Here is a 25,557-nt window from a genome sequence, read left to right as displayed (position 1 = left end):
AGCTCCTCAAAAATAAACATGAAAATCCTTGGGGCGCCTGGGTGGCGCAGTCGGTTAAGCGTCCGACTGCAGCCAGGTCACGATCTCGCGGTCCGTGAGTTCGAGCCCCGCGTCGGGCTCTGGGCTGATGGCTCAGAGCCTGGAGCCTGTTTCGGATTCTGTGTCTCCCTCTCTCTCTGCCCCTCCCCCGTTCATACTCTGTCTCTCTCTGTCCCAAAAATAAATAAACGTTGAAAAAAAAATTTAAAAAAAAAATAATAATAATAAAAAGAAAATCCTCTAAGGAAAATGCAGATTCTATCAATTTCCTAAGTATCTCATTAATCCTAACTGCCAGTGGTAAAGAATTTCCAGGTATCTGAAAATACCTAATACTTAAACGCCATTTTTTGGTAGTACTTAATTTTCACAAGGGAATTGGTAATATAACCTGTTTGGGGGGGGGGGCTAAAATGAGGTCAAATTCATCATTATAAATGGTATTAAAATAGTATCCCTATGGCTGGACTTCTACCCACTCTGAGAAAGTTCCACAACCTCTGTCATCGCTTTATGAACTAGTGCTTTGGCTAACATATGGAGTCTGCCATTTTCCTCCTGTCACATTCTGGCTGTCACACTGTTCAGTGCTATTGCCAATGGAAAAATCTACAATTCTGCCACCAATGTCTTGGACGCCTATGGCCACACCAAAGTCTGGGACTCTGAGTGGAGGGTGCTGATGCCTCTGCCAAAAGTGTGAGCGCCCAGCATCCTGAGATTTAATGTTCCTCACATTGCACAGAGATTTCATGGAAGACAATACTTTCCATTTTTACTCACAAGCAAAACTGATAAGGTTGAGTTACAAGTCCATCAGAAGTGATTGACATGGGGGCACCTGGGTGGCTTTGTAGGTTAAGCGTCTGACTCTTAATTTCAGCTCAGGTAATGATCTCACAGTTCATAGGATCAAGCCCCATGATGGGCTCTGTGCTACAGCATGGAGTCTGCTTGGGATTCTGTCTCTCCTTCTCTCTCTCTCTCTCTCTCTGCCCCTCCCCCAGCTCTGGAGCATGCGTTCACATTCTCTCCAAAATAAATAAATAAACATTAAAAAAAAAAAAGTGATTGACCTGATTGATCAGTTTGGGATCCCTGTCACTTATCAAATCAGATAAAGCGAATGACATATGCACACACAGAGACATGTCACGATCATGCCAATGCAGTTCATCCATGAACACCACTTCCCATGTATCAGACACTGTTCTAAGTACCAGGAAAATACAGCTCCTGACCTAGAGGACTTTACAGTCTGCTGGTGGCCAAAGCTGTTCAGGCAAAAGGACAAAAGCACTCAAGGTTTCTATAAATCTGCTCTCAAATGAAGAATAGAGCACCAAATACGACATACCTTGAATTCTTCTCTGATACAATCTCATCAATTCAGCAGAGTCATAAATATGTGAGATTATTGTGAAGAAAAATACCACGCTGTTTGAAATTTCAGTAAAACTGAAAAATTCAATTCAACCCGTGGTATTGTAGCCTTTATTTGGATTATTAAGATTCTATGCTTTAGCTCCAAGAGATGTGCTGCACAAATATATTCACTGATTGCATGTTGGTGGGTCTGCCAACATGGAGGGTCCATAAAAGAATCATTCATAACATCTGTATCCTTGTAGGAAGAAAGTGATATATATTCCACTATACCACTATTCTTAAATTTTCTTGTATTCTATAACAGATTAGTAACTAATTCCCCTACTGTGCCCAGCATTTTAACTTTTGTACATAATGTTGTAATAATTATCATAACTAAATATTTGTATAGTTCTTCACTTCAAACAGATTTCTAGAGTAAAATTATCTGGCTAGTATGTAACTATTTAATACCTCTGTATTATGCTCCAGAAAAGTGGTACTAATTTACAGTGCTACGTGTAGTGTATGAAACTGTATGTTGTATAGAAAATTTCTTAAATAAAAAATTAACTAATTGTCGGAAGTGTTGCTTTCCTGGGAAAATATCTTACGTGCAGATGAAGGTAAGAGATACAAACTATGATATCCTGAATGAAATAGTTTCTAGATTTACAACTGTTTTGAATCAGACAGCACTGTCAACCATATTTATGTTCCTCTTTTGAACATTTTACACATGCACACACACAGGCATCAGGATGCCTTCCTCAACTCTCCTTCTACTTACCTATATGCTTCCTCTCCTGCAAGTATCCTGACTTGGTAAGTCTAGCTGTTACTAGTATAATTTTTATTAATTATATGAGCCGCATATTAGGTTTGATCCTAATTATTTGCAACTCACAATGTAGCCATTTGTTCCTATGTTTATATAGTACTTACATTCATATAACATAATTATTCCCCATGGAAAGTGGGCCATAATGTCTTTCACAAAGGGCAACATGTATTTCTGAATCTTTGTCAGTCTTCACAGGACAGACATAAAATTGAAACTTAGAGTTTGGGGCATCTCCATGGTTCAGCTGATTAAGCACCTAACTCTTCAGTCCAGGTGGTGATTTCACGGTTTGTGAGTTTAAGCCCCACATCAGGCTCTGCACTGACAGCGTGGAGCCTACTTGGGATTCTGTCTCCCTCTCTCTCTGCCCCTCCCACGCTTGTTCTCTATCTCCCTCTCAAAATACATAAACTTAAAAAAAAAATTAAAACTTGGATGATAACACCCTTCCTTGTGGGAAAGTAAGCATGGCCTCTAGCCTGAGAGTGAGTTTGAAATCACACGTGGTCTGTCTAAAGAAAACAAACTACAATCATAACCTAGGGTTTCCCAGACACAAGGGATAACTTGGACACCACTATGATTCTATCTCTAACGACCACCAGTTACTGAGTGTGTATTACGCACAGCACTTTCCACATATTTCCTCATTTTCAGTCCCTATAACAGCCCCAGGAGGTAAGTCATATCCCGTTTCACAGATGAGGGAACTGTAGCTCACATAGTTTGAGCACATGAGAGCCCAGATATGAATTCTTACCCCAGAGTCCTCGCATTTAACCACCAAAATCACTATGGCACAAAGAAGAGTAAAAACTAGAAACTTCTTAATTTTCAACACTCAAACTTTTAGAAATGGCATAAAATACTTTTAGTTATATGCTCAGAATATTTGGCATTCCGTTTAACATAGTCTATGTTAAATAGTTCCACATAATGCCATGTATCTCTCAATAAAGAATAAAGGTATTCCACAACACTCATCACCTACTGAAAACACAAAGCATTGAGGATGAGCTTTCAAAAGAAATCCAGGGGCTTCTGGTTCAAGATGGCTAATGGAATACGTCCGTTTCTCTCAAATCTTTTTCTTGACTCCATTAAAATAAAAGGAATTTAAAAGAATAAACCCACAACAATAAAAGATTTGGAAGGGGAGAGCAGTCAGCACAAAAAAGTACCTCGTAAATTTCTGGAAGATGAAAAGGAGATGAAGGTATATGGCTATGCTATGAAACAGAGCTACAGTCAGGAAGAAACCCTAATAAATATCTTTCCAAACCCTGCAGGATGCACCAGACTCAAGGCAGGCAAATTCCACTAGGGTCATGACTTTAATAGGGTTGCAAAGAAGAGAATTCATTGCAAATCTCCAAGGCCAACTCCTTCTTCTCCTTCCATACACCATGCAGAGGAGTCCTGACCACCAGGAGTTCAGCAAGCTTCAAGCAGAGGACCCCCAGGATGGATGGATGGATGGGTGGATGGATGGATGGATGGATGGATCGATAAGCAAAAGCAGATAAAACAACAAAACATGCAGGAATTTCCAGATTGAAAGCTGAGCTCAACTGGAACAAAAACGAAATTGGAACAAAACTACTTTATTTCCCATGTTTCCTTCACACATTCTAAAAGAACTCCCACTCTCTGTGATAAGCTTATTAATTCATGCTGACATTTCCTCCTTCAGTCTCCCACTACAACATGATATCCCAGAGAAATTATTACGGGTTTAGGAAAGCAACCTTAGGGGCTCTCTCATCTGCTCCTGAGATGAATGTCATCAAGTTAGTATTTAAAAGCATGAGGTGGTCTCTGAATTGCTGCCTTCTGACATCCACAAGGGCAGGAGGCCTATTTTGCAGAACAAACTGGGGGTGACGTCTTCCCCAGAAGCTACATACACAAGGCAACACCCATTAGCTGAGAAGAAAATTGAGGAAAGTACCCTTGAGAAATGTTTAGATTGTAAATAAAGGAGAAAACTGGCAATTAAACCACAGACACCCTCTCACCATTTAAAAAATCACCTCCTTATTTTTATGAAGATCATGTAGCAAAATAAAGCCCATAACTCTGTAATGTAATTACATCACTAATACAACAGTCTATTTGTCATTCCCTGAGGGGAACCGTAGTTGGGGCAGAACAACTAGGTATGTAAGTTATTGTAATTCCCACAATGAGAACCTAGAAAATATTTCGCCGCACGTACAGTGTGTTATAAATGTCAGTGTGAAAGCACAGTTCGCTTAAAGCCTGCAATCCATCTCCCTTCTGTTATTCACCAACACACAGAGCTGCATCAAAAGATCCATTCAAACAGTGCATCTCAGACTTACATTATCAGCAGCCACTGCTTTAATTAGCAGTGGTTTTCAAAGGACTGGATGGCTTCAAGAACTTCATTTGAACCATAAAGTAGAAATCTGGCTCCTTATCAGTTTCACTTTGCTCTCCCCTCCCGTCCCTGGGTGTTAACTGACACAGCCCTCATTTTTCTTAAAGGAAAAAGAAAAATGGAAACGGTGGTGAGGATTTTGCCATTCGGTGCAGTCTACTTTTTCCCTCAACCTTCAGCAGTGCAAAGGGACTAAAATTAGAATTGCACAGGGACCAAGATATCTGTGTCAGGCACACTGCCGAGAGTGGTAAGAACTACAAAAGGGAATGAGTAAGAGCTAAAGAAACCCATCTTAGAAATAACATTTAAAACACAGACTTTATGTATTCTAAAATTTTGTTCCCGATGAAAACACAGCATCTACTTTATTTTACGTAGTATTATGAGAACATACAATGCTTTATTCTGACAATATTTTGGTATTAATATTAAGCCACTTGTATGCTACTTTCTTAATCTATTCCATAAGGTTCACACATGATCCCATTCTCAAATCTTTGTGGCTTCTTCGCGTAAACATAAAAAATCTGTGCAATTCAACTCATGAGTACTGAACTGTGAACTTTTTATACCACAGTCTAAAACTAATAACAAGGACTTCGACTTTACATTTGGTCAGTGAGGACATAAAAATATAATATTTTTCAAGGTTTCTAATGTTTGTGTAAATAGGCATTGTTTGGTATGGAAAGGATTTAATAACCACACAGCCAGTGGGTACTTCCTACAGACTTATAAAAGGCTAGAGAATATATGCTAATCCAACCCAATCTCTCAGGCTGTAGAGAAGGAAACCAAAGGTTATGTGATTGAAGTAAACTCACACAAACACAACTTGAACACCAATAATGGTCTCCTCGACTCAGATACAACACACTTTTTACCACACTAGATGGCACTTAGAAAAAGAGAGAAGACCCCTTCTTTGGAGTCAGAAGTACACACACACACACACACACACACACACACACAATGACACAGGTTCTGTGTTTCGATTTTCATAGATGTTAAGATGGTACTCAGAACACATGCATGTGCGCACCTACCCTAACTCATCATTTTTCTAGTCTTCTTTCTGCAATTATACCCATTAAGACTTCAATTCCTATTGCTTAGTAATTTCCTATCGATCCCAATGGTCCATGGCATCTTGTCTCCTCTCTCCTTTTTTCTTTTTTTTTATTCCAAGCTACAGAGTCTTCAAGTATTATTAAAATTTTTGTTACTAGCTCTATGAAAAGGAGGCCAGAGAGAAGTTAGGGTGGAATTACTTCTTATGCAAAATGAGACTTAAGAGCAATTATTTAGGCTTTTACTTTGATCCGCCAAATGATTAGATTTAATGGTTATTCTTTGCAATTATACTTCACCTGGGGTAAAATCAAAATCTTCTTATCCTTCATAATGCTGGAGGGATGTCTCAGTTCTTTGGAGAACATTATCTTAACCTGTGAACTCTCTAATACCTGGTGCTGACTGATCAATCCTACAACCGCTTTACTGACTTCTCAGGGAGTCCTTATCTCCATGAGAAAGGGGAATAAATTAATCTTACTAAAAATTCAGAAGTGACACTGAGTTCAGAAACGCAGAGAATCCTAGTCCTGGATTTCCTGCATTTGCCTTCCAGTTGAAGGATACTCACTGAGACACTATAAAATGTTGCTTATTAATGCCCATCTGTTTTCTCTTTTTTTTAGATAATTATTTCCAGAGTATTTTGGATGTCATCTTATTACAGAACTCTAGCCCTCTCTGGAGAAAAAGGATTAATCAATACAAAATATACTTTCCATGAATGGGCCATCCTGGGAGAGGTGCCACACAGAGACACAGAATGTACTGTAGGCACCACAAACATGTTAAGGAGACCAGCAGCATTCTTAAAGATGCCCAGATGCCTACCATTCTCCATGATGGTGTCATACATGCAAACAAACATGAGCCAGCATCACAGAGGAGTTAAGGTTTGGGGACAAATTAACTTATATCCTCTACCATCAAAATGATCCCTCCAACAAAATGGGCACCCAAAGCAACTTTATCAGTAAAATCCAGAACATAGCAAGAGTCATTGGTCTACTCTTACAAATGGCAGAAAAATGGGAAGAGTTTTCTAAAATAAATAATCAGATGCCAAAGAGAAGGAGATGTAGCTGTTCCTTTGTTTGTTTACATCTTTCCTTCCTTTTCGTCACTATAAAAATTAGCATAAAAGGATCCAGGGCAATCCATTATGATAAAGATACATAGATCCAGGACCTGACCACAAGAGGATTATGAATCTAAATTTACCACTTATTTTATTATATGATGCTGTCTTGTCAGGAATTAGGTATGGATCAAAATCAACACTCAAGTTGTACTAAAAATCAGCTCTGAATGACACATCAGAAACATCCATAGTCTAAAGGTTTTTTTCAAGTATGTCAGCACCTACTGAGTATCTGTTACCCATGAGTCTAGTTAGACAAAATTAGAAAAATAAGTAGATAAGTGGTGTTGATTCAAAATCTTGAGAGCTTCCCAGGTGAAATTTGAAATTGGTCCCCCACACACGGAGAGCTAGGAGAGACCAAATAGGCAGACTGCTCCAGACCGCTAGGTGGCAGGTTTAATAGGCAAAGAACTTACTTGTTAAACTTGTCTTAGGCGTCACAAAATGAGTAGCTCTCCACACCCAACTGGCATAATCATAAAAGTTTGCATAGGGGCCTTAACCGGGTTCAGACACAATCATCCAGATGGTCTCAACAACACCTTACTCTCTCAAGGCTACCTCCTTAAAAACAGCTCCCATGTGGAATGATAGGTAGAATGTATATTCCAAGGAAAGTGGTGGTAGGAGGGGGAGGAGCCTCCAATTGCTGGGGTCCAGATTGTGGGTCAACCAGGGGTCACGTCCTTTGAGTGACCGCTAATAGTCAATATTATGACAGAATACAATATGTTACTATATAAAATGATTTACAATAGCTCCACTGTTAAGACATTCTGATGAATAATTACAGACTTGCTGTCTCAAGTCTATGTGAGAAAAGAGAATTGGGATGTTTATGTTCTCTCTACTTAAAATATTTCCAAGCTACTAAAATTTACCATTATTATTTCATAACCTACTAAAAAAATGATAAAATATAATAATCTCTTCAGTGGCCAAGACTCTTATCATGTCCACTACAGTCCATAGGACCCTGTCTTGTTCAACACAGGCATTCAGAAATGTCCACTGATTTGAAAGGCTCATTCTCCTTTTGCTGAGGACATTTCTACCTAATAGACACAAGCTTGCACCTATGAAGATGTCCCCCAACAAAAGCCACATTTGTCATCAGATACTAACATTGGGAACTATCATCAAAGTGCCAGTTCCATGTTTTTTGTTTGCTAACAAATTTCTTCATAGAAAATAATTAATTTTATTTGTGTTAATGAAGCTATAAATAACTAATTGCACCTTACTTTAAAAGTGCACTCCCTGAATTGTCACAGAATTTCAGAACGCATAGTTTTCTGTGTTTTTTTCTTCAGTTTCTTTTCTTTCATTGTATCAAAAAGAAATGGTGTGATCTCTTTTTTTATGAAACTGAAAATAATGTTTGTTGTGAGATCACAGGTAAATTTACACATCACTGGATAAACTTTTCCCCCAAAAATTCAAAATAAGTTGAAAAATTTTAAATATAAAAAGTAAAATTTCAATTATTAAAAATTTAAGTTTCATCTCCTTATAATTAGATACATCCTGTTAAAAAAAAATCTGTCAGATGACATAGTTTCTCAGTATCCATATTTTTTTACTCAAAAAAGCAATATTTATGACATTCAGAAGTTGACTACTATGTTACTTTGCTTCTACGAAGCTTCAACATATAATGAATTGGATGACTTACCCTTCTTATCATTATATTTGTCATACTTAGTGAGCATTTATTACTTGGAAACATTCAATTGTCTCTTGAGACATATTATACTTATGGGATAGAAATTATTAGATTTATGCGTAAAGTCTATTTGTGCTTTCATCTGTTAGAGAAAGAGCCATCATTATTTCAGAATACCCTGCAGTGCATGACTATTTTTACTATGTTAATACATGAATTGTTCCTTTTCATTAAGAAATTTTAGTTGAGGGGCGCCTGGGTGGCGCAGTCGGTTAAGCGTCCGACTGCAGCCAGGTCACGATCTCGCGGTCCGGGAGTTCGAGCCCCGTTCGGGCTCTGGGCTGATGGCTCAGAGCCTGGAGCCTATTTCCGATTCTGTGTCTCCCTCTCTCTCTGCCCCTCCCCCGTTCATGCTCTGTCTCTCTCTGTCCCAAAAATAAATAAACGTTGAAAAAATAAATAAATAAATAAATAAATAAATAAATAAATAAATAAAAGAAAAAAAAAGAAAAAAAAGAAATTTTAGTTGAAGTTAAATGCTTCGTTGATTTGTTTAGTAATCTAAAAGAAAAAGATTTGAGGAAATAGTCAGGATGTCCTTCCTTAATTTTACTTATTAAAATGTACTAAACAGAAATTATTTACTTTCAACACTATTCCAGAAATAACCTCATGTTATAGATATAAATGATACCCAGCTTAAATTTATTATTTTGTATATCATTATTCTGAAAATGAAACTCATAAATAAAATCAGACAATTAATATACTGACACATCACTTCCTAAACTAGAGAACACTAGTTAGAATATTCATTGTCATGGTAAACACATTAAAATGCATTACACTGGTGGGGAGTTTAAGAAATACTAGATTAACCTCCAGAGTGTCTCATGGCCTTCAGTGTGTTAAAATACATTAGGAGTCTCCAAAAGGAAATAGACTGTGCAGTTCATTCTGTACACAGTGTTGCATGAATATTCTTAAGCATAGATTAGAACCTCTTTTCATGGAGCAGTATGGAAAATCAGAATTTTAAGGAATGTACTTTGGGGAACTCACGATACAATAGTTACTCAAGTCTCATCAGGAAAAACAAAAGATCCATTCAGTTCCAACATCAGTTATTGTGGAACCAAGCAAACAAAACTGTATTGTTACAAAATAGTTCCCTCCCTCCCTGCACCCCCACAAAAACTACCTTCAGAATAATTTGGATTTTGCAGAATCAGGGATGACTAAAATATCTACCACAGCTTACTATGTTGTTGGTTTATCAAGGGATGGAAATGTCCTTTTAAGCCCATGCTAATTGATTTTTCTTTTCATGTGTCAAAAAATGGAACAATATCAGGGGCACCTGGGTGGCTCAGTCAGTTAAGTGTCCAACTTCAGCTCTGGTCATGATCTCGCGGTTGGTGGGTTCAAACCCCACATGGGGCTCTGTGCTGACAGCTTGGAGCCTGGAGCCTGCTTCCATTTCTGTGTCTCCCTCTCTTTCTGCCCCTCCCCGACTCGTACTCTGTCTCTTTCTTTCTCAAAAATAAATAAATATTAAAAAATTATTTTAAAAATTGGGATAATATCAACCAATTTGTGAAAAATAGATTGGTTTGGTAAATTTAGGACATTTTGAAGGATTTGAGTATCATATTTCTTATCTGATTATTTATTGGCTTTAATTGCCAAGCTCCCAGGAATCTTTATTTTAATCACCAAAGAGCAACAAATTCAGGGCAAAAAAAAAAGTCAATAGCTAAAGGTAGCAATTCTCTCCCCCCTATAAGGTGAGATCCATATTGGATATGTAGTAAAGAATCCTATTTTACTTTTGTGTAGATCCTTCAGTAGAATAAACTGATGAATTTTAAAAATCTGTAAGACCAGGGGCGCCTGGGTGGCTCAGTTGGTTGGGCATCCAACTTGAGCTCAGGTCATGATCTTACAGTTTGTGAGTTTGAGATCCACGTCGGGCTCCGTGCTGACAGCTCAGAGCCTGGAGCCTGCCTTGGATTCTGTGTCTCCTCCTCTCTCTGCCCCTCCCATGTTCACGCTCTGTCTCTGTCTCTCAATAATAAACATTAAAAAATTTTGTTTAAAAAAAATCTGTAAGACTTTTGATTTTCTTATTTGCTATAGATCTCACCTTGGAAATTTTTTTCAAATTCAGCCAATCATGTAAATGTCTTAATTGCGTCATATATTTCATAACATTGTTCATAATGCAGATCTTTATGAGAAGTACACCTTTCATTTTAAAGAAGACGCATATTATAATTCAGCAATATTATACCGGGCCCATGTTTAAATATTTTAATAGAAACGTATTCTCTCCTTTTAAAGCCATATTTTTACAAACTTTACTGTTTGTAATAAATCTAATAATTTTCAGAACCTAGTGAACTCTACAAAAACATACATTCATTCATTCATTCATTCATTCATTCATTCATTTATTTATAGTGTGTGGGCACAGAAAGAGGAAGAGAGAGAGAATCCCAAGCAGGCTCTATACCATTAGCACAGAGCCCAACACGGGACTCAAACTCACAAACTGTGAGATCATGACCTGAGCTGAAATGAAGAGTCAGACGCCCAACCGACTGAGCCACCCAGGCACCCCTCAAAAATACATTTTTAACTATATCTGGCAACCTAGCCAGTCATACTATATTATACCAGGATTAACCACATTTCTATAATTAACTTTCAAAGATATGTTACATATTTTCCTGCTCTCTTAGAGACACTGAATATAAGGTAACCTTTTCTTGCTAACAGTGGCAGAATTCCTTTATCTGAAAGACATCTGAGTTACAGATGTAGCTCTGTGTGCTTATAGAGACTATTGTCCATACGACGAAACTTTCATGTGTTCCCCCTTCTGCAAGAACCATCTCTTCTCAGTACAGATTAGATATTCCCATGCCTTCTGATTTGTCCCGTGTTTCCCTCCACTCTTCTTGAACTTAATCAGAGGCTGGTCCTAGATCTCTCCTCCAGGGAAATGTTCATAAACTTTGTGATAGCTGCTTCCTCTAAGGAGAGGTTTTACTCACTTTTAGATTTATACCTGCGTTCAAGATAGAGTCCTGAATCCAGAATGTCTGACCCTCCAGAAAGTAAAATGTGAAATAAGAGACCATTCTCACTTTTGTTCACTTGCCCCACATCCACCGTATTTGCAAAACTTCCCATAAAAGATTGCCAAAAACCTCTGGGTCAAATTTCGCAATAATTCATAGCAACTCTCACTCATGTATTTATTTACTCTCTTTCTGTTTGCATAATGGGTTTATAGCCACTAAGCCTTGATGGTTAGTATATCTGAGTTTTCCTTTTACTTTGAATCACATTTCAGATTTCTCTTTCTATAGTAATAAACTTTGGGTATGTAATTTCTAAGCAAGTCAAGCCTACAACAGTTTGAAAATAACAGTTCAGAGCAGGGACTCCACATACATGATAGTTTTTCATCTTCACGACACCCTTCAAATCAGTATGATGTCTCGCCATCTTACTAGTGAGTTAACAGAGACTCAGAAGCCTCAACAAAATCCCACAGTCCTACATTTTGAAGTTGTGGTGATAACTTTTTCTCTCAAAACCCCAGTTTTGAGAGAACTTTTTCTCTCAAAACCCCAGTTAGTTCATAATAAAACATAGTTTTCCAAAACAGTCAAAAAGTCAAATAGTGGCCATTACTTGTTTAGACAACCACTAGAACAGAGATCCACTGCTAATATTTAACATGATGATCTGAATCCTTTCAGTTATACTGTAGTCAATATATTTCTTCAAAGCTTTGAAATTCTAATGTACTTCAAGAATTTTCAACCCTCCGGTTTATTTCTTCCTCTTTCAAGATTTAACATCATTAAGAGTACATAAATCTCTATTTCAAACATCCAGAACAATGCATTCTCATGACTTTCAGAAGTCCCAGTCTTAAAGTTGACATAGTTTTACGTTTTGCTACTTATACTGTTGTTAAAATTAGCCATGCCCTGTTGTAACGTTAACTCCGTAGCCACAGTAAACTTACAAGCATAATTAGCCTCCTACACCCATCAGGTGAGCCATGAACAGCACATTCTACTATTCAAGTTCATGGTGTATTTTGTGTTTGAGCAAAAACAGGTGAACACTACTGTTCATTGACATGTAATTTCTTAGCATCAAGGTAAACTTGTTTTATAACTTTCATAACAAAAAAATTAAAACTTTCAGAGATTTTACCCTTACACTAGAAGTTTGTTAACTTATTTGATAAAACATTAAAATAGACTAGGATATTTATATATTTTTCTTTACACATATTCCTAATATCTCTGAGAGAAACTGGACTTTGCTCAGCTTCATCTCAATTAATGAAATAATCTTCCAGTATTGAACAATCACAACAAGGGCTCAAAATAAATAGATTCTGGTTTTAAAAAGGAAGGTAAACCACATCATTCAACTAAAATCCATTTTGCCCACATTGTAGTACTGAAATTTTATTAATAATTTTATCACACTGTGTTCAGCAAAACCCATGAACTCATTAATTTTAAGACGGCTGACCAGAAAAAACAAAAAAAAAAACAAAAAAAAAAACACATGGAAATACAAGCTAGTTAGTACAACTTTTTCAATCTATGATAGTTGCTTTTTTACTGTCAATTACATTATAAATCTGTGATAAATCTCACACATCTTACCGTCAGTTTCTCCTCTAAATTCTCATTTAATAAGCTTCCTTTTTCATGCTTTTCAAATTCCATGTTGCAAGAGAATGAGAGAGACAGAGAGACAGTGGGAGAGAGAGAGAGAGAGAAACAGAAAAAGAGGTTCAGATTCTGTCTAGAAAATGATTTGACGTGCTTACATGTTAGATATTGCAGGACATTCCAAGTTGTGAGAGCTCAGGACACTATCAGAAAGCCCTGGCGATAATTTCTGGTTAGCTAGTGTTTCCATTTATAGATGTTCAAACCCCATAAACAGAGCACTGAAGAGAAGTCAGGCAGCTGGCCTTAGATAATGATAAATGTCACTAGATATAAAAGCAAACTCTTCAACAGGAGAATATTCCAACAGGTTAGGTTCCTTGAACCATGAAAGATGCATGTGACAAAAAGCCACTATCAAAGAATTCATTCATAGCGTTGGAGCACAATAAAATATACTCTACAACACAGACCTAATAAATCAGTTTACAAAGGACAAATGTAATCGTCATGTAGCCAATATGAATCAGCCAGCCTAGTTCTTCCAAATTCCAGTTTGGGTCCTCGTAGTCCAGATATTTATGCATTATTTTGTAGCTCAAAAGTTTAAAAAGCTACTTATAGGGGGAAAAAATAGCTAGTTAAAACTATTAACACACAACATATATATTCAAGGGGTATTGCAAATGTTATTCTGAAAAGTTGGCAAATGATGTTTAGAAACACCATAAAATAAAAGTGGTGTTTCCCTTCATAAAAAAAAAAAAAAAAAAAAAAAAAAAAGATTATTCTCTTCATTATCGTGGCTTTTCTACTGGGAACAAAGTCAGGACATAGGAGATGAAATTCATTTTTCCAGTGTAACAAATGTTTACAGAATTCTTTGAAAATTGTTACATGTCTTAAAGAAAATTAATTATGTAACTCTATGGTAATTGCCTCTCCATATTTTTTGCAGCAAACCAGATATGTGGATGGAAATAAAAAATAAAAATGGCTTTGGGAGTAAGCTAACACTGATCTCTATGGTAGTCTAATCCCTCGGCCTCTTTGAAACATTTTAACACCTGTTTCTGACCTTAACTCAAATTTCCTATCAGTTTTTCCTTTACTTTTTAAGAAAACATTTTAGGAAAAGTATTGTGAGGCTCCACCCTTTAGAGTGATTACAGTGGTTCTCTGTTGCCAGGCAGAGTTGCTCTGGAGTTTATTCTGCATCTTGATGAAAGGGCTGAGGATCTCATAAGTGAAACATTTAGGAAGAAATAAGCCTAGCTAGCCCTGCCTCAGAATGATGACTTCAGAAACACTGTATCAGACTCATGGGCAAAAGGGACTTCCCTCTTGGCTCAACTCTGCATTCCAGAAAAAGAAACATACACGCCTGTTGCCCTAACAAGTTTGAAAACTGATGTCTTAGAAGTTTACTAGCATGCAAGATTGGTATGTGTCAAAAGCAAGGCAATCATTGCAATTTTATGTAAATGCAACTTCCAAAATCTCTCTAGGAAAATAAAAAAGCATGCTATGGCTGCAAAAGGAAACCCCACTTTGCTAGTTTTATGCCTGAAGGTGAAATTTGGGATCCAGTTAGAAGCAGAGGAATGGTGGGGTGCAGAACTGGTTGGGGAAGAACAGTGATAATTAGAGGGATGTGCCAGTGATGTCCCCCAATGGGGATGAAAATTTTCACTTCAGCAAACATGTCCTGAGAACTTGTAACAGGTGAAGATTATTCCAGGTGCAGACAGATTCTTTTAAATAATAAATAAAAATAATAGGATTAAAAGATATAATTTCTACTTTTCTTTCCTCAACAAACTCGCAATGTAGGCATGACTGGATATAACTAGTATAATAATACTTTTACTTATCACACTTTAATAGTACTCACCTTGTGCCAGGAACTCCTTTAAGGCTCTACATGTATTATCTCAATTAATTCTCAAAACAATTCTAGATAGTAGATACTATTATCTTCACCATTGTGATGGGCTGAATTGTACCCCCCACACACACACATACATTCATGTTGAAGTCCTGTTACTCAGCATTTCAGAATAAGCATATATTTGGAAATAGACTATTTAAAGAGATAATGAAGGTAAAATGAAGTCACACTAATCCAGTGTGACTTGTGTCCTTATAAGAAGAGGAGATTAAGACAAAAATACAAAAAAATAGAGAAGACAAGGTAAAGACAGAGAGAAGGCAGCTATTCTACAGGCCAAGGAGAGAGGCCTTCAGAGGAAACCAATGCTGCCAGCACCTTGACCTTGGACTTCCAGCCTCCAGGATAGGAGGAAAGATATTTCTAGTAAGTCACCCAGCTTATGGTATTTGTTGAGTTAAAAATATATAATAATAAGACAAGGGCACCCGGGTGGCTCAGTCAGTTAAGCGTCCAACTTGGGCTCAGGTCATGATCTCACAGTTCATGGGTTCAAGCCCTGCGTCGGGCTCTGTGCTGACATCTCAGAGCCTAGAGCCTGCTTCAGATTCTGTGCCTCCCTCTCTCTCTTCCCCTCTCCCACTCATGCTCGCTCTCTCTCTCAAAAATAAATAAACATTTAAAAATTTTTTTAAAAAAATAAGACAATTACACAACTAATAGGTGACACTCAAGTTCCCTGGCCCAAGCTCCTAACCACTGTGCGCATCAGCACCTCTGAACAAGTAGGTCCGTCCCAGCCATGACAGGGAAAGCGGGTGAATAACACCAGCACTCTATGGTGAATGCTATATACTCCATCCATTTACAGAGGTAGGCTTAAAGATATTCTCTCTTTTTTTATGCTTATTTATTTTGATAGAGAGCAGGCACACGTGGGAGAGGGGCAGAGAAAGAGAGAGAGAATCCCAAGAAGGCTCAGCACCATCAGTGCAGAGCCCCAATTCCAGGGCTTGAACCCACGAACCCTGGGATCATGACCTGAGCCGAAACCAAGAGTTGGACACTTAACTGACTGAGCCACTCAGGTATCCCTAAAAATATTCTAGATATGTGTTAGAAACAAGGGCTTTTTTTCTTTTTTCTTTTTTAGGTGAAAGTATGCCTATGCTAAAGCTAGCACTTGTCCATTTACTGGTCAAATAGCCCAGACTAGACCACACTGGTCTCCTTTCCGCTTGTCCGTCACTACCAGTATTTTCCTTCCTCTGACAGGAATGCTCTCTCCCCAGACAGTCGTGTGGCTCCCTTCTCACTTGAGCTAGATCTTCCCTGGGGACCTCATCTAAAATAGCAAACTCTCTGTCCACTCACTTGCTGTGTTCTTCTTCATAGCTCTTATCACCTCTGGCATTATATTATTTCACATGATATTTTAAGTGTATCCATAACTCTTTATTTGTCATTTGTCTCTTCCAGTAGAGTATAAGCACCAGAGGGCGCTTTATGTAACACTTTACCCAGGCACTTAGAACATAGTAGGGACCAAATAAACTTTTGTAAAGGAAAGAGGACAGGAGGGAGAGGAAGGAAAGAAAAAAAGCAAACAAGGAAAGAGGGAGGAGGGATGGAGGGAGGAAAGGAGATGCAGGAAGGAAAGTATCAAATGGATGTGACTTAAGACATTTCATATACTGTTATTTATATAATTTTTGGTAGGGAACAAAGGAACAAAATGCATTTATGCAACACAAATCATGTTACAGATGAACACAATATTGACTGTTCACTTATCTTACTCAAATGACTAACTATTGGAACAAAGGAGAAATAAACAGACTTAAGAAGCAGGAAGCCTTCGAATCTGTAAAGAACTCTTACAAGTCAAGAGTACAAAGTACAAACAACCCAGTTTAAAAATAGTTCAAGGATTTGAATAGACATGTCTCCAAAGAAGACAAATGGCCAACAAGCATATGGAAAGATGTTGTGATTAGGGAACACAAATCAAAACCACAACGAGAGAACACTTCACACCCACGAGGATGGCTAAAATCAAATAACAGACAGTAACAGGCACTGGTTACAAGTGGATAAGCTGGAACCCTCCTACGTTGCTGGTAGGACTATAAAGTTGAGCAGCCACTTAAAATTATTTTTAATGTTTATTTTTGAGACAGAAAGCGAGCACAAGTGGGTGAGGGGCAGAGAGAGAGAGAGAGAGAGAGAGAGAGAGAGAGAGAGAGAGAGAGACAGAAAATCCAAAGCAGGCTCTACACTGTCAGTGCAGAGTCTAACTTTTGACTTCAACTCATGGGTTCATGAGATCGTGACCTGGGTAGCAATCAAGAGTCAGATGCTTTCCTGACTGAACCACTCAGGCGCCCCACAAACAGCCATTTCAGAAAACAGTGTGGCAGTTCCCCAACATTTTATATAGTTATGTGACCCAGCATTTTCACTTCTAGGTATACACACAAGAACTAATAACATGTGTCCACACAAAAACTTGCACACACATGTTCATGACAGCATTACTCATAACAGAAAATGGAAACAACACCTGAACGGTGAAATAATGTGAAATGCCATATGTGGCATATTATTCATCAATAAAAAGGAATGAAGTATTGACACACACACAACATGGATGAACCTTGAAAATATAAGCGAAAGAAGCCAGTCACATATTACGCGATTATTTATATGAACCATCTGGAATAATCGGCAAGCCCATAGGAACAGAAAGATAACTGGTGTTTGCCAGGGGTTGGGGGGGACCAGAGTGAGGAGTGACTGCTAACAGACATGGGGCTTCCTCTTGAGGTGATGAAAATATCCTGAAATCAGATAGTCAGGATGACTACACAACTCTGAATATACTAAAAACCACTGAACTGTGTATGTACTTTAAAAGAGTGAATTATATCTCAATAAAGCTATCATTTAAAAAAAAAAAAAACAGAGAAAGATCCGTAATTCCTTTTCAAGCTGGAAATTTATCACTTTTTTCCCAGAAACATAATATGAGTAACAGGTCACTCCAAACAGGAAATTAAAATCGACGCCACCATAGGCAAGCAAGAATTCCATTCAAAAGTGAAACAACCCTCAGAAAATGATATTTACTTCAAGATACTGGCACCTCTTCTATTACTTTGCATCAGCGTCATGCGCCTCTTATGGTGGATGAAATCTCAACTGATCGGATTTTGTGATGTTGTGCCTATATTCAAAAATGGGGAGAGTGGGGTTTGCAACTCTTAAAATGGCCTGTGCACCCGTAGGGTCAGAGAATGAAATATACTGGGTTTGGTTCTTAATGATTTCCCCACGCCTGCCATTTAAGCAGCTTTCACCTCCACAGCAAAAGCACAGATAGGTGCTCTACTTCTGAAACCTCACAAAGGAGACAGACACCCACGAGGCATGAAAAGCAAATGCTGTTTTCTTTGGAAAAAATAACAGCCTGGTGTAGACAACTGATACTCTTCCTCGCTGAGTGCTCCGAGGCTAAAGAGCTTTTTATCGAAAAGGGGATCCTCTTCTGAGACAATGAATGCCTTTTATATGGGTTGATCAGTCCACATAGCACCTGCGGGGCACGGGTAGGTCCTGTATGCTCTCCACAGTCAAATCAGAAGCCCGTGTAACCCCACACCCATTTAGAGGTGCACCAGGATACTACACTGAGCAGGTAACTTAGCCTGTTGCAAAACCACGCCAGAAATGTGTTTCCCATGGTACTCAACAGCCAAATACAAATCTAGCTTAGACCTGGCACTGAAAACTCATCTCCAACAGCTAGCTTTTGACCTACTGGTGTTGCTCCTAGCTCAGAATTTACACCCATGTGTCTGGAAGGTTCTGTCTGATGTTTAAATGGGATGGGTTGGGGCAGGGAGGGGGTGTTGGTGGTGAAAAACAAAGGGACGATACTGATTCCCAGAATTTTCTAGTTTTCCCAGCAACCCTACCTGAGTCTATTTATCAGGTATGGCCACTGTAAACCCTCAAGCAGCATCTGTGAACTCTTCTTCCAGAAACTTCCTCTCATCTTCTCATCTGTCTGTGCATCTGGAAAACAGGCAAACACAGGAAGACTTTTAATATCTTCACCATCACCACTTGTAAGCCTCCCGTCCGGCTTCTGCAGGCCAGAGGCACAGGATGCTGAGAGTTATGGTACATGCTCACAGTTTATGAAAAGATGATGTCTACGGAGGAATTTTTAAGTCAAATTATAACTATATAATAAACATTTCTGTCATTTGAATCTGCCAAGTGGACACAAAAGCAAACCCTAAAATATCAGTATAGGATAATTACGATAATAGCAGCTTAACAAATTTGTACCTTTGTAATTGCCACCCTTCAGTGAAACATTAACCTTTTCTACTGGAATATGATATTTTTTTACATCTTCTGATACCATTTGTGCCCCTATTTTGGTTCTGGGCCATGTTTTAAAAAATGACTGTAGAAAAGACATTTTAGTCAATGTAAGGAAAGAGACATTTTCTTGGTAAAATCATTTCTTGATGACAGAGCATTTGTTTGGAACATTAGAAAATAGTTCAATCAAGCGAGAGCTCCAAGAACCTTGAAAAGTGCTAGCTTTTTGAATGCATGCATCTGCAAAAAACAATCCTTTTACCAATATTTACCAAAAACTAAAATGTGAGGTACAAAAAACTAATACCAATATAATAATTTATAAATAACCGTAATTCTGTTATAAAACTAAATCCATACCTTAAGAGTCTACAACATACAAGCTGATTAAAAGCCCTTGGGAATCCAATTCCAGCATGTTCCATTTTTTCCATTATTCTGTATTCAGTGTCTAAAATTTTCGAGGGACTTACGAGATATTTTCTCTTGTTCATGGTGACAGCCATGATGTGTGGGTTGAACAACCTTTTGCTCTCGCACTTGGCAACACTCACTATATTGCCAGATCTTCTGAATAGTAGACATACTTGCCAGTAATGTCTCTTTCTGTCTCCCTTTCTCTCACACATACACACAAACACCACCACCATTGCCGTTTAAGGGGTGGAGACAACAGCCAACTTAAACTGATGAGACTTCAGAAAAAAGGACTCAGGAATGGAAGGCTTTACTTTTTGAATATTCGAATTACAGTGTGTGTTGAGAAAAGAGCTCTGGATGGAAGTTTTCCTGTGTCTGTAGGGCTTAATCAAAGCAACCAGATGCACCACTGTAGTTCACTCGTCCCCTAAACCCAGCAGCTTAGCTGTGGCCATTGTGTTGACATGACAAATCACTTTGCCCCCTCAGTAACAGCTCCATGCCCTTTGAGACAGCGTGCCCGGGATATACTTTCAGATTTTTCAGTTGAAATTGAAACATGTTCCAAAGCAGTGTGCACTTATACAGAAAGAATGCTTACCTTTCAACTGACTTGGAAGCAGCCTGCAGGACAATAATCCATCGGGGAGGTCACCGGCCACATTCCCGGAGCAGCTGACCCTGTCAGTCTTTGGAAAGTACTGTTTACTCTGTAACTAATGCTGGATATCAGGCACAAGATACAGAAACTAAATTAAAAAAAGTTAGGCGTAAACCTCATCCCCATGGGGACCATTTCACAAAAACAGTAGTTGATAAGTGTCCCCAGATGATTTCTTTGTAAGCATATCTTGGCAGTAGCAGGGATTTAAAGTTAAGTGTTGAAAAAGTTTTGCAGTATATCCAACTATCTGCTTTTTAGCGTACTGATGAAAATTCTTTAAGCTTCCCTAAGGACATGAGTGGTAGGAGAGTAAAAGGTTACTGAAAATGGAGTCTCTTTTCTATTTGTATCGACTGGGTTTTTAAAATACAATGGAAAGTCCTCCTGGAATGAACTGCCAATTGCTCTGGGGAAGGAAAGTCAGAATTATGTAGTAGGTGCCTATGCAAGATTGAACAAACTCCACAGTCAGCACAATTGCCAAGCTATCCAGCCACCAGCGAATCTCCAGAGAGGGGAAAATTGTTGGTTCACAAACTGGCCCCCATACGTGGAGGGCAAGGAGAAACTGAAGGAGGAGGCAGGCTACTCCAGATCAGTAGGTGGAAAGTTTAATAAGGAAGGGAACTTACATACAGGTTTGTATGTCCTACTTGGGTGTCTGCAAGATAAGTAGGTAGCTGCACCTGCCCACCAGATTCTTAAAAGCTTATTATACAGAAGCCTTAATGGGGTTCAGTAACATGTACTGTCCAGCTGGTCTCCTCCACACATTGCTCCCTCAACCCTGTGTCCTTGAAATGGCTCCTTCTGTGGGAACAATAGGCCAAACATATATTCCAAGGACAGGGGAGGAGCCTCTAACTGCCTGAGTTCAGCCCGAAGGTCAAGCAGAGGTCACGTCCTCTTGATGACCTCCTCCAACAGAGACCTCCCTTGTACCTTCCTCATTTCCTAGAAATTCCTTTCCCTAATTACTCTCAACAGAGTGAGTCCATGTTACCCCAATGACCACTAATTAACGTCCAGCTTGTATACAGGGTTATCCAACTTTGGCTTCTGGTTTACTTAAGAGGCTGCTTTTAGACCATGGCCCCAGAAACTTAGAGTTTGAAAAACAAATTACTACCCATTCATTTGATGGGTGGAAAATGTATCATCCTAGATTGTCTTTGTCATCCCATCCAGTACATCACCTCACCCTGAATTCTATAACATATAATGTATTTTTAAGAAAAAGGAAATATTGCAATCATATATTTGCCATTTGAAAATCTTGACAACCTACTCTCTTTCACTATTTCCACTAATTAAATTGATTTATGTTGACAATTTCGAAGTTAATACTCATGTAAAACACAAGCTATCATTTCATTCTTTTTCATTAAGCTATCATTTCATTCTTTTTCATTCAGTTTAATAATTTGACAATTATCAGTTGAACACCACATCCACACCACTATGCTGGTGCTCACAGTCAACCATCAGGAGCTTAGTTAAGAGTGGACAGAACAGGGCGCCTGGGTGGCTCAGTCAGTTGAGCGTCTGACTTGGGCTCAGGTCATGATCTCGCAGTCCGTGAGTTCGAGTGTTGCGTGGGGTTCTGTGCTGACAGCTCAGAACCTGGAGCCTGCTTCAGATTCTGTGTCTCCCTCTCTTTCTGCCTCTCCCCCACTCATGCTCTGTTTCTCTCTCTCTCTCTCTCTCTCTCTCTCTCTCTCTGGCAAAAATAAATAAACATTAAGGAGTGAACAGAATCACATACAGCAATGCACCAAAGCAGGTTTAACGTATTAAGTGCCAAATTAAGAGTATAAATGACGTACTTTGAAAGCCAAGGGAGAGGACATTCTGGTTAGAGACACTAGAGATGATTTCACGCAGATGTTGGATTTCAGCTGGGCCATCTTAGTCCTTGTTACTAAAAGTGGTCTTTGGACAGCAACACTGACCTCATGTGGGACCTACCTTGTTAGAAACTCAAAATCTTGGATACCAACCCAGACCGATTGAGAATCTAGACCTACTGAGAATCCACAGTTTAACAACACCCACAGGTGATTTCTATAGGCATGAAAGTTGAAGCAGCAGTAACTACTTTTAGAATTGATAGAGAAAATAGGAAGAAGAACTTGTCAGGTGTAAACTAAAATAACGGAGACCAGAATATGGACAATGTGTCTGAGGAATGGCAGGTGGACATGGAAGGTTTATGGACTACAAATGGGCAATTGACAGCTGTTACTTATCAGTGACAACAGGAAACACTATGACCACTTGCTATGAGCCAGTGACTCTGCTAAGCAATTGATATAGTACCATCTCATCTTAGGCTCTCAACAACCCCATGAGGGATCTGCGTCATTGTACAGAATGGGAGACTGAGACAGAGGCTAAGCATATATAGAAAAGAGTGGAGCCAGGCTTACCCTTAAGCCAGAGCTCTCAGCCACTACCTGATGTAAGCCTTGCAGTGTCTGGACTGAGAACATATATCCCAGGCCACTTTGTCCTGATAAATGTTCCCTTAGAGAGCAACCAGAGGGCCCAAATCCGATGGACAGAGTATCTGAGGCAGCCCAAACTCTATCCCTCCTTTCCTCCTTCTTTCTTTTTTTTTTTAAGTTTATTTACTTATTTTGAGAAAGAGAGGGAGAAAGATACTGCACAAGCAGGGAAGGGGCAGAGAGAGGGAGAGAGAATCCCAAGCAGGCTTCACACTGTCAGCACAGAGCACAATGCAGGGGTCGAACTCACAAACCGTGAGATCATGACCTGAGCCAAAGCCAAGAGTCAGACTCTTAATGGACTGAGCCTCCCAGGCACCTCCCCCCTCCTTCTTTATTAAACTCTTGCACCTGACAGAATCAGGAGAAAAGACTTCCAAGATTGTTTTGGTACCTAAGGTATTTTTTCATTACAAATTTAACTTTTAAAAAAATATTATTACTAACTAAATTCATACACACTGTAGAAAATTTTGAAGATACAAAAAATACAAAAAGGTAATTTTTAATTCCCTGTAAAGCCGTAACTCAAATATACCACAGTTAACATTAAGGTATATTTATTTCCAAGTTTGCTCGTGTATTTATAATTTTTAGTGTAACTAGGATTATAGCCTGTATTTTTTTATTGGATAACACATTATGAACAGTGTATCCAGTCATCAATTTTTTATCCATGAGCATTTCTAATGGTGTTCTGGTGGCCAGCACAATTTTTGTCAGACCTGGCCAAAAGTCAGGGACACAGGTCAGATAATGGCAAAGGTGAGGAGAAGTGGCTGGATGTAACCTGCCTTAACGGATGGTTCTCTCCTTTATCATCTTAAAATTGAAATTTGTCATATTAGGCTTTCTTAAAATAACAAACAAGTGTATGTTAGAGTCAAATAAAATTATCAAACCTCCCAAAAATCAGTAAAATAGGACCAGAAGAAGCACTGTAATTCTATGGCATGAATGACCTATGCTTCTTACTTTTACAAACAATGTATCAGCAAGAGTGCTTGATAAAATATCTACTGTCCTTCAAAACTAATAAAAATTATGTTCATTATAATAATACTTTAATAGTAATACATCCTCATTTTGTATATATATTTTTAAATATCTAAAAAGTAAAGGCATTTCATTTACTTATACTTGATTGCAGGTAATAGAAACCGAATTGAGAAAAAATTCTAAAAATGGTAATAATAGTATAAGGACACAAGAGTATCTCATAGCATTCAGCCAGGCCTCTTGAGGGCTAAGACTAAAACCTAGAAAGTCTTCAGAAACCAGTTTTTCTCCAGGATCCCCTGATCTCTTGTCTTTTCTTTCTTCTTCATTTTCTGAAAATTTGTTTTCTTTGTGCAAGAGGGGAGAGGTGCCTGCACCTCCAGTTCAAAATTCGTGCATACAAACTGACTTCCGTTCCCTGAATTCTCAGTTTTACATTCCCAGCAGAGAGAAACCAATTTGCCCAACTAGAGTCGGGAGTCCATTCTGAGCCAATCTGCCATGGCAGTGGAATGTGGAGACAGAAGCCAAGTAGGGTCACAAACTCTTAACACAAAAGACTAGAGGAGACATAATTGCGGGGGTCTACTAAAAATTGGGAAAATAAAACAAATAAAAAGTAAGGCCAATGTTAATATTTTGGTGGATTTTCTTCCAGTTTTATTTCTATTCTTAGATTTAATAGTATTCCCTTCCAGGCATTTTTTTTATATATACAGTATATTTTAGCTATGATAATGATGTGACAATTTTAGGACTTAACATAATAATGTATGATCTTACTATAAAATTTTGAAAAGCATTTTATATCAAAAGCCCCATTTAGTGATATGTCACATTTCACTATCCCCATGTTGCTGGAAACTTAGGTTGTTTCTAGTCCTTCCGTGGTTGCAAACAAATCTGAGATGAGCATCTCGGTGCACAGAAAGCTATCTCTCTATTTTCAATTATTTTATTAAAACCGACTTCCAGGCGCTGGATTTTCCCAGACTAAGAAAAAAAAACAAAAAACAAACAACAAAAGCATTACAAGTTTTTGACAAATAGTGCTACATTTCTTTTCTAAAGGGTTACAGAAGTGTGCCCTTCACATATCCTCGCCAGCACCAAGTGTATTTTAAAATATGCCATAGTGGACACTTAAGAAAGACATAGCATTTACTGTTATTCTGAAGGCAGTACGAGTGCAAACATGGCTTCTTCTATATGATTGTTGAGACACAATCACCACACACTGGCCAATTAGCTAACATCAAACCTTCTTCGGTAACAGAATCAAACACGTAAGTTTCCCTTTGTACCACACTTCATTCATCCAGCAAACCCTGACTGAGCACCTATTAACTTCCGAGCACGATGCGAAACTTGGTGATAAAAAGGAAGTGACACACGGTCCCTGTCTCTAAGGGGATTGTTACGCTAAG

General features: G+C 38.4%; 1 protein-coding gene across 1 annotated transcript in view; it reads right to left on the bottom strand.

Moving 5' to 3' along the window:
• LOC123608530 (muscular LMNA interacting protein) overlaps positions 1–13,406 on the bottom strand; it is a 250,015-nt gene extending 236,609 nt beyond the window's left edge. The window contains exon 1 of the mRNA XM_045498558.1: positions 13,246–13,406. Coding sequence (XP_045354514.1) covers positions 13,246–13,308 — 63 coding nt within the window. The 5' untranslated portion in view covers positions 13,309–13,406. The remainder of the gene's footprint in view (positions 1–13,245) is intronic.
• Positions 13,407–25,557: the final 12,151 nt, after the last annotated feature.

Source organism: Leopardus geoffroyi, chromosome B2, assembly GCF_018350155.1.
Source record: "Leopardus geoffroyi isolate Oge1 chromosome B2, O.geoffroyi_Oge1_pat1.0, whole genome shotgun sequence".
Classification (NCBI taxonomy): Eukaryota; Metazoa; Chordata; class Mammalia; order Carnivora; family Felidae; genus Leopardus; species Leopardus geoffroyi.
The sequence above is the reverse complement of the archived record's forward strand: the minus strand, read 5'-3'. Positions and strand labels throughout refer to the sequence as shown.